This window comes from Chrysochloris asiatica, unplaced genomic scaffold (assembly GCF_000296735.1).
Source record: "Chrysochloris asiatica unplaced genomic scaffold, ChrAsi1.0 scaffold00006, whole genome shotgun sequence".
Lineage (NCBI taxonomy): Eukaryota > Metazoa > Chordata > Mammalia > Afrosoricida > Chrysochloridae > Chrysochloris > Chrysochloris asiatica.
The window spans coordinates 29,970,161-29,978,838 of NW_006408524.1; the positions used below are offsets into that span (position 1 = coordinate 29,970,161).

At 38.1% G+C, this 8,678-nt stretch overlaps 1 protein-coding gene across 1 annotated transcript in view; it reads right to left on the reverse strand.

Moving 5' to 3' along the window:
• Positions 1 to 8,678, reverse strand: part of NUPL2 (nucleoporin like 2) — a 41,224-nt gene that overhangs the window by 29,279 nt on the left and 3,267 nt on the right. The window contains exons 2-3 of the mRNA XM_006832217.1: positions 7,594 to 7,819; positions 7,281 to 7,375 (exon numbers count right to left, since the gene is read on the reverse strand). Of these exons, the coding sequence (XP_006832280.1) occupies positions 7,281 to 7,375; positions 7,594 to 7,819 (321 nt within the window). The remainder of the gene's footprint in view (positions 1 to 7,280; positions 7,376 to 7,593; positions 7,820 to 8,678) is intronic.

Sequence of the window (8,678 nt, forward strand, 5' to 3'; positions counted from 1 at the left end):
AAAAAAAAAAAAAAACTCAAATCAATAGCTTAATGTAACAACTTAAAGAAACAGAAAAGGAGGAATAAAAGAAGCCAAAAGTTACCAATCAGTGAGACAATAGAAAATAATGGAAGCACCAAAAGTTGGTTCTTTTGTGAGACTGGTAAAAGAAAAAACATTTTTAAGAAGCAAATAAATAAAATAATAATTGAAATTGTAGGCAACAATCCAAATACACTATTCACTACAGATTATGAAAAACTGTACTGCAAAAAACTTGAAAACTTATATGAAACAAAATAACTTCCTTAAACCAACACAAACAGAGTTAGAAAACATGCACAGAACTGGGACTGTGAAGACAGAAGTTCAAGCAGTACTAAAGGCACTGCCAAAAAATAAGGCTCCAGGAAATGATGGGTACAAGTGGAAATGTTTCAACAGATGCAGCACTGTGGTGCTCAGTCATCGATGTCAAATTATTTGCAGGATCCTTACGTGGCCATCTGATTTGAAAAACAAAAACAATCCTAAGCAATAACTGATACCCAGAAAGTCTGTCTTGAATCATTAGGTCCATTAGTTCGTGACAACATCTCAACAGCTTCTAAAACTTCATTACAAAATCTTTTTAGGCATGTGTTAGGTTTCTGTGGAAACATTAACTGGAAATGGAATATTACTCAGTCAGTTTTTGTCTTACTAAAACTACAGATAATGTTCTATGAAACCAGAATCATCCTGATAAGTCATCTAGACATCACAAGAAAAGAAAATTACAGACCAAATCATCTCTCATAGAAGTACAAAAATCCTCACCAACATTCTAATGAACAGATAGATGTGACCAGATACAGAGGGACCTACTACCACCCAGGTAGAAGGGCCAGGAGTGGAGTGTGTGTGTCCTTGGACCTGGAGTCCCTATACTGTAAAGATTCTGGAACCAGGAGAAGACTGATGCCAAGATGTATGGAAATCTCTCAGAAATACTGGACCTACAGATGCTGAAAGGAGACAAGAATCTTTCTCTAGAACCAACAAAGAGAACGCCTTCCCCAAGAACTGGCACTCTGAATGTGGACTTCTAGTCTAAACAGTGAGAGAATACATTTCTGGTTGGTGAAGCCATCCACTTGTAGTATATTTCCGTTATAGTGGTATTATAGGATAAATAAGCAAAGGACTGCAAGTTTGGTTTGAACAACAAAGTCAGCAGTTCAAACTCACCAGTCACTCCTTGGAAACCCTATACGACCAACTCTATGGCACTTAACAACAGATAACTAAGGCAGCATGATATAATCGTGCAAGATCAACAACTTATTTACTGCAAATATCTTTTTAAAATAGCATTTAAGGAGTGACTATGACAAGCAATCAAGTCCCATCAGGACAAACCTCTCTTCAAAGACTGAAACACACAAGTAGGCACATAAACTTGTTGGCGACTGTGTTGGTCTACTTGTGAGCAGAAATGGGGGAAAGGCAGCAATGAAGATACGGGCAGAGTCTGACCATATTCCATACCTTGAGATGAAAAAGGAATGGCTGGTTGGTCCGAAGTGTAGTGAGACTTGGGAACTCCTGAGCTCATGGACAAGGACCTAACCATGGAGGGCTAGAGCTGAGTGAAGTATCCAGCTGATATGAAGTGAGGGGAGATGCAAAAGAACACTCAAACTTGCAGATAGTATCCATTTGATCTAGCTTCGATGGCTTGACAATCAGAACTTGACTAGAAGAATATAAAGAAATGTGATAAATTCCTATAATTTGATGAACTTGACCTATACTTAAATACCAACTGAGAGTGAAAAAATCTTCACATCAAGGATCAAACCTATCCCCTCTGTACACAGGGTTGATAACTGTACAGGTAGAAGTTGTGTAACAAGAAGAGGGGAATAGTTAATTTAACACTCCAGGAAAAGGGGACCCTAGGACCATCAAGAGAGAAGAACATGAGCTTAATGCAATACCCTAACCAGAGAAAGGGTGACTTCAGAGATGGAGACAGAGATGATGACATGGAGAGATTGAGCAGTTGAGGACTCCAGACTCAAGAGAAGGGCTAGCTTCCAGATTGTGCCCTTTAGTTGTTTAAATGATTCTATATCCATCCCTGTATGTTTGTGTGTAAGTTTTTTTTTTGTACATCAAGAAGAAAAAAAGAAAAGGGGGGCTTTCTTGATAAAAGAAACAATCTATGATGGTTTTTGGAAGAGGAGGAAATGATACATGCGCTGAGGGGTAGACACATGTTGAGGAAAGATGGGTGTGGAGGAAGACACAGGGAGGAACGCAGGGGTTAAAATGAGTAGACTTAAATGCTGTTCAACTGCTGGTGCATGGAGGAGAATGCAACCAAATAATGAAGCAAAGCATATGATCTGTTGAATGTAAAACTGATGATCTGCCCTGTAAACTGTGATTCAATTCACAATAAAAAGTTAAAAAAAAAAAAAAAGCGACTAAGAGAACGAAACTCACCAAATACAATGCACAGGAATCAAACTGACTATTTCGGCATGAAAAGACAGTTGAGAAACTCAGTATCATCAGTCAAAACAAGACAAAGGGCCAGTAGTGGACAGACTACCAATTATTTCTATACAAGTTCAGGCTTATACTGAAGAAATTGAAAACAATTCCAAAGAGCCAAAATATGACCACCTGAATTTGGAGACTATCTACAGAACAGATCTTATGCATTCCACACTAATGACCTAAGACCAGAAAAGTTATGAGATGGTAACAGGAACATTATTATATAAGAAGAAAGCAAAAGATCATTAAAATGACAGGGAAGAAAGAAAACTCCAAAGTGGATATGAGAAGAGTCTCTGAAACTTGCTCTTGAGTATAGAAAGTAGAAGGAAAAGCAAAACAACAAAATGAAAACAGGTTACCAATTAACAATTTATAATGAAATTAACTATAAAGCAACAGGCGTAGACACAGAACTTCCAAGTGGCAAGGAAGTCAAGTAGATTTCAAAAAATTACAGGGTAACTTCAAGGAAAAATTAACTGTTTATCAAAATAGAGACAACCAGAAAGATTTCGTAAGCAACAATACAATAAAAGGTCCAGGGTCCAAGCTCCCTGGCAACCCTATACAGAGTTGCTATGGGTCAGAACTGATGGCACTTAACAACAGGAAGGTGTGGCACTACAGGATTTGGGTGGGTGGTTCAAAATCACCAGCTGCTCCTGGGAAACGCTATAAAGGGTAGGTATGTATGAGCCTGAAAAAAATAAGGGATGTGGGGAAATTGAAATCCTTATCCATTTCTTACAGAAATGCAAAATAGTACAGCAGCTGCGGGAAAGTATAACAACTTCACTGCTATTCACTGTGTTGCTGTTGTTAGGTGCTGCTGAATTGGTTTTGACTCAGTGAACCTGTATAGGGTTTCCAAGGAATGACTGGTGGGTTTGAACAGCCAACGTTGTGATTCAAGCTGACCTTGAGGTCCAGAGCTTTAAGAGCCACTGCCACACCAAGACTCACTACTTTAGGTTTACTGTAGTACTATTCATAATAGCCAGAAGGTGGAAACAACCTAAATGCTCATCAACAGATAAACAGATAAATTGTAATACAAACCCACAATGGAATACTAGTCAGTGACTGAGAAAAACGAAGCCTCAACACAATAATGTACATAACCAGAAGACATTGTAATAAGTGGAGTAAGTCAAAAAGAACAAATATTATATGACCTCACTTATATAAAAAAGGCAAGAAAAGGCAGATACATAGAGACCAAAGTTAATCAATAGGATGGGATACCAGGGATGGGAAGGGAGTCCTGGTGTGGCAGTGTGGGTTTGAACTGTAAAGGCGGTGGTGGTTCAAGCTCACCAGCTGCTCCCTCAGAAACGCTACACAGGGTCACTACTGAGTCAGAACCAAGTTGATGGCACTTAATAACAACAAAGGGATGGGATGGAGGCAGGAAGGGGAAGTTGTTATAGAGTACTGAGTTTCAGTTTGCTGCTGTTGATAAATGCTAAGACAGTTTTCGGTTTAGGGTGACAGATGATTAAGGGGTAAGCTTGAACAGCTGATTATCGTAACTGCTGTTAATAAATTGTACATCAGTAAAAAGTTGAATTGGCAAAAGTTAAGGGATTTACAGTCTCGACATGTACTCTAAATATTTATGTGCTATGAAACATGTCTTGGGATTTGGTTGGTTTGGAGGTTTAGGGTCATGGTTTCATGGCACCTCCCAGTTAAACGAACTAACAACATGTGTAGTGCTTTTCTTCTACTTGTTTTTAAATGCCTTGAGTTGGTTCTGATTCATAGTGACCCTGCATAGGGTTTCTAAGGAGCGGCTGGTAGATTTGAACACCCAATCTTGCATTTCAAACCAACCTTGAGGTCCAACGCTTCAGTGCCACACCAGGAGTCTGGACTTCTAGTTAGTTGGTCTTAAAAGTTTACAAGTACCCATCTATTCGCCTGGAGCAACAAAAAAAGACTCAGAAAAGGGAAGATATAGAACACATACCTAATTATACCTAATTGCCCTCGTGAACACCTGCTTTCTTTGCCATGAAACCAGAAAAAGTGGATGGTACCTGGCTACCATAATTGAACATTTTGATGAAAGATTCTACAGAATCCTGATCAAAATGGGGGAAAATGCAGAATAGAATTCCAAATTCTCTAGGACTCAGCTAGAACTGCCTTATGGTTCTTGGCTTTATATGGAAAGGAAAGAGGCCCTGAATAGCCAATAGCAATCTTGAAGGACCTACTTTCTTGGTTTCAATAAATAGTATATAGTTACAGTAATCAAAACAGCCTGGTACTGGTTCAAAAAGACACATCCAAATTCACTGCTGTCAAATTGATTACAACTCTTAATGAGCCTTTGTGGCTTGAGACTAAATGTTTATAGGAACAGACAGCCTTAGCTTTCTCCTGTGACAGACACATAAAATCAAAGAAACAGAATTGAAAGTTCAATAAATGGACAAATGATTTTCAACAAGAGGTCAACGGTCAAAACCAATAAAACTGGATATGTACATGCAGAAAAACCATACAGGACCCATACCTAGCACTATAAACAAGAAATCTATCAAGTTCTTCACATAAAACAGGTAAAGCTAAAAATTATATTATAGATTATCAAATACAACTACAAATGCACGAATACCATGAATGGGACTTCATTAAAAATTTTAAGTTATGCTTGATAAAAAGAGTAAAAGGAACCTAGAGAGTGGGAAAAACATATCTGATAAGACTAATATTTAAAAATATATATAAAACTGCAATGCAACTACAAAAGGACTAATAATCCAATTTTTAAATCTGCAAAAGACATGAAAAGACAAAACCTTTACCAAAGAGAATATTCAAGCAACCAGTAATATATGAAAAGATAACTACTGTCATTAGCCACTGCTTTGTAATGTCTAGTTTATTCTAACTCATAGTGACTCAGTTCTCTAGGCTGAAATCTCTTTGGGAAGAGACAACCAGGTCTTGTCTCTCTTGGAGTGACTGGTGGATTTGAACCACCATCCTTCCAGTTAGGAGATGAGTGAGCCCTTACAATTTTGCCACCAGAGCACCTTCATTAGCCAGGAAGTCAGAGTTGTCTCTCTTACAGAGTGTAGAAGTGCCCATGAGTCTCCAAGGATATAATCTTTACAGAAGCAAGCCTGTATAGGGTTTCTGAACAAGCGGCTAGTGGGTTTGAACCACTGACCTTTCAGTTAGCAGTCCAGGGCTCATTCTCTAGATGGCAGTATTGTTCAGTGCCATGGTGTCAGTTCAATAGTGACCTTGTATAGGATTTTCTGAGACTTTACATCTATTGCAGGAGCATAAAAAGTCTCATCTTTCTTCTTTAGATAGTAACCACTTTTTGTAAATGGTAATGGGAAAGATCACACTGAATGAGGGTGAAGTTAGCACAGCTTGACTTCTGTTTATGATATCCTTAAGACACAACAACCCCCCATAATACATACCTATAGATAGATCAAATAGGAGCTACTTACTGATGCACATACTTCACAGCCATAATCATATCACATGACCTTGGGGTTCACAGTCTCATGGGTCAATTACACTAGAGTTCATAAAGTTCACATTATACACCCCAATTTGGTAACTAAATCTGAGGTCTTAAAAGCTTGTGAGCAGTCCTCTAAAATACACTACTGATTGCTACTAATATGGAGCAAAAGAGAAGGAAACTGGAAACCAGTTAACAGGTTTAATAGCCTACACCAGCCATAGCTTCATTTATCCTGTGAATAGAACTAGGCTACAATAGAGTGTGAAGAAAAGCACAGAACAAAATTCGAATGGAATCAATGTCACTGAACATTGTGTATAAAAACTGTTAAATGACAAAACAGTTTTTCTACACCTTTCTGTTAGCAGCCAAGACTCCTATTTTCCCAGCAGAGTTCCTTGTTAAGGCAAGTATGCCCCAAACATTGCATGGTATTGTATCAGGTATTGTTTATAGGATTCAAATGTAACTAGGTGCCTTGTATTACACCTGTCAGTCTTACTCTCAAAGTTGGTTTGAACCACAAGGTTGGCAGTTCAAGCTCACCAGGTGCTCATCAGAAACCCCACACAGGGTCGCTGTAAGTAGGAACTGATTTCACAGCACTTAACATTATTTCCTTAACAGAATAGGTTTAGGCCCACTCAGCATGGAAAAGGTCTAGATTCCAGCCCAGAAAGGGTTAAGGGCTATGGACAGTAAAGGAAGAAAAGCAGCTATGGACAAACAGGAAGAAAAGAGTCATTCTGTTTTTAAAAATACTACCCCCCTGTGAGCCGAGCTAAGGTGCTCCCATGTTAAATATTATCTCTAGGGTAGGTCTCAATATACTACGCCTTTATGAAAAATGGTTAGTCTTAGAAAGATAAAGAAGTAGAGAGCCAAGGCCGTATTAGTACACAGAATGTGTCTCCTCCTCAAGACATGCAGCTAAGAAGTTCTGAAATTTTATGTACAAAATCCAAAAAGTAGAACCTCTTTTTGGGCTTACGGAACTGGGCTGTGGTGGCTTGTGATTTTTATTACTATTTTCTCATCAGAACTATACATCTTAAAAAAAAAAAATGTATTCTTCAACCTCAATCCCAAATTATGAGGTTCTGCTAAAATACCCAGATACCGTGAACAATGTCCAAACTTTCCTAACAGTATACAAGTTGGTGGCTATTATTTTTTGAATTTGGAATGGTCTTAGATTTAGAAAGCAATAGTTTTGGAACATATTTTAAAATAGCTCCCCAGTTACCTGAAATATTAGGTTTATCTTTCATTGGTGAATAAACAGAAAACATCCACTGCCCTGATGATTCACAAACCTCCATATCTTTTACAATTTCTTCGCTGAAAAACAAAGCAAAGGATTTTTTTTTCATCTGCTTTAAAAAATCTTATTGTCTACGATTTTCATTTTAAATATTTAACAATTTTTCATTTATGGTTATAAACAGTACTAAAGTAGGGATGTTAATATTTTAGTTAATACACCAAATGATTAACTAAATGCAGCCCTGAAGTTATGAACATATTATGAATGTGTTATAATGCAGAATTTCACTTACAGTAGTTTCTTTTCATCCTTTTGTTCTTCAGAGTTAAGTGACGCAAATGAGCTCTGAGACAAGGCTAATTCACTGCTGCTTCTGCTAGTTCCACCCTGGAAAGAACCTACTGATTGCTTCCCTTGGTCTCTGCTGCCCCCACATGGAGCAGATCTGGAGAACCTGGATGGCTGGATCACACTGGAGTTTCTCTCACTAGTGGCATTCCATCCGCGCCTGTTACCAACTAAAGTAAACAACAAAGTACAACAATTTTAATCTGATCTCTTTCTAACAATATTTTTTTTTAAATCTCCACAAAATTGTCTTAATATATGTAGAGATTCAATATATTTCCACTCATTTTAACTGACAATTCAATTTACATAGTAAAGTATATGATCAACAAATCAAATAATTGTGTAAAATTACATTTCTGTTTAACAAGACTGAGAGGATGTAAACTTCCAGAAAAATAGTATGGCTAAATTAGGCTGATATAAACATTTTCAAACCCCCTCTCATATAGGAGTACTGGTATGGCGCTATGGGTTAAAGTGCTGGACTGCAACGTCAGTTTGAACCGCAAAGTCAGAGGTTCAAGCTCACCAGTCACTCCTTGGAAATCCTATATAGGGTTGCTATGGGTCAGAACCAACTTAAATGGCACTTATAAGCTAAAAATGACCAATGAATATGGTGGATGTAAAACATCCTTTTCTTGAATGTTAAATGCCATCAAGTCAATTCCGACTCATAGTGACCCTGTGTAGGGTTTTCAAGCAGCAGCTGATGGATTTGAACCTTCAAACCTGCAGAAGAGAAAATACAGTAGGTGCTTTGAAAAAACAAGCAAATATGTTACCACCAACCTTGCAGTTCAAATGGCTTTGCAGTCTGGTGCATTAACCCACAGCGCCACAACAGGACTAACCAGAGGCAAATTGACTGGACTCACACCACAGAATGGCTAGATGGGCCATTGTTGATTCATTCAACAACCCAGTATAGGATGCATGGGAACACTGAATGGTTTAAAATGAAGAAAGGTGTGCGACAAGGTTGTATTCTTTCACCATACTTATTCAACCTGTATGCTGAGCAAA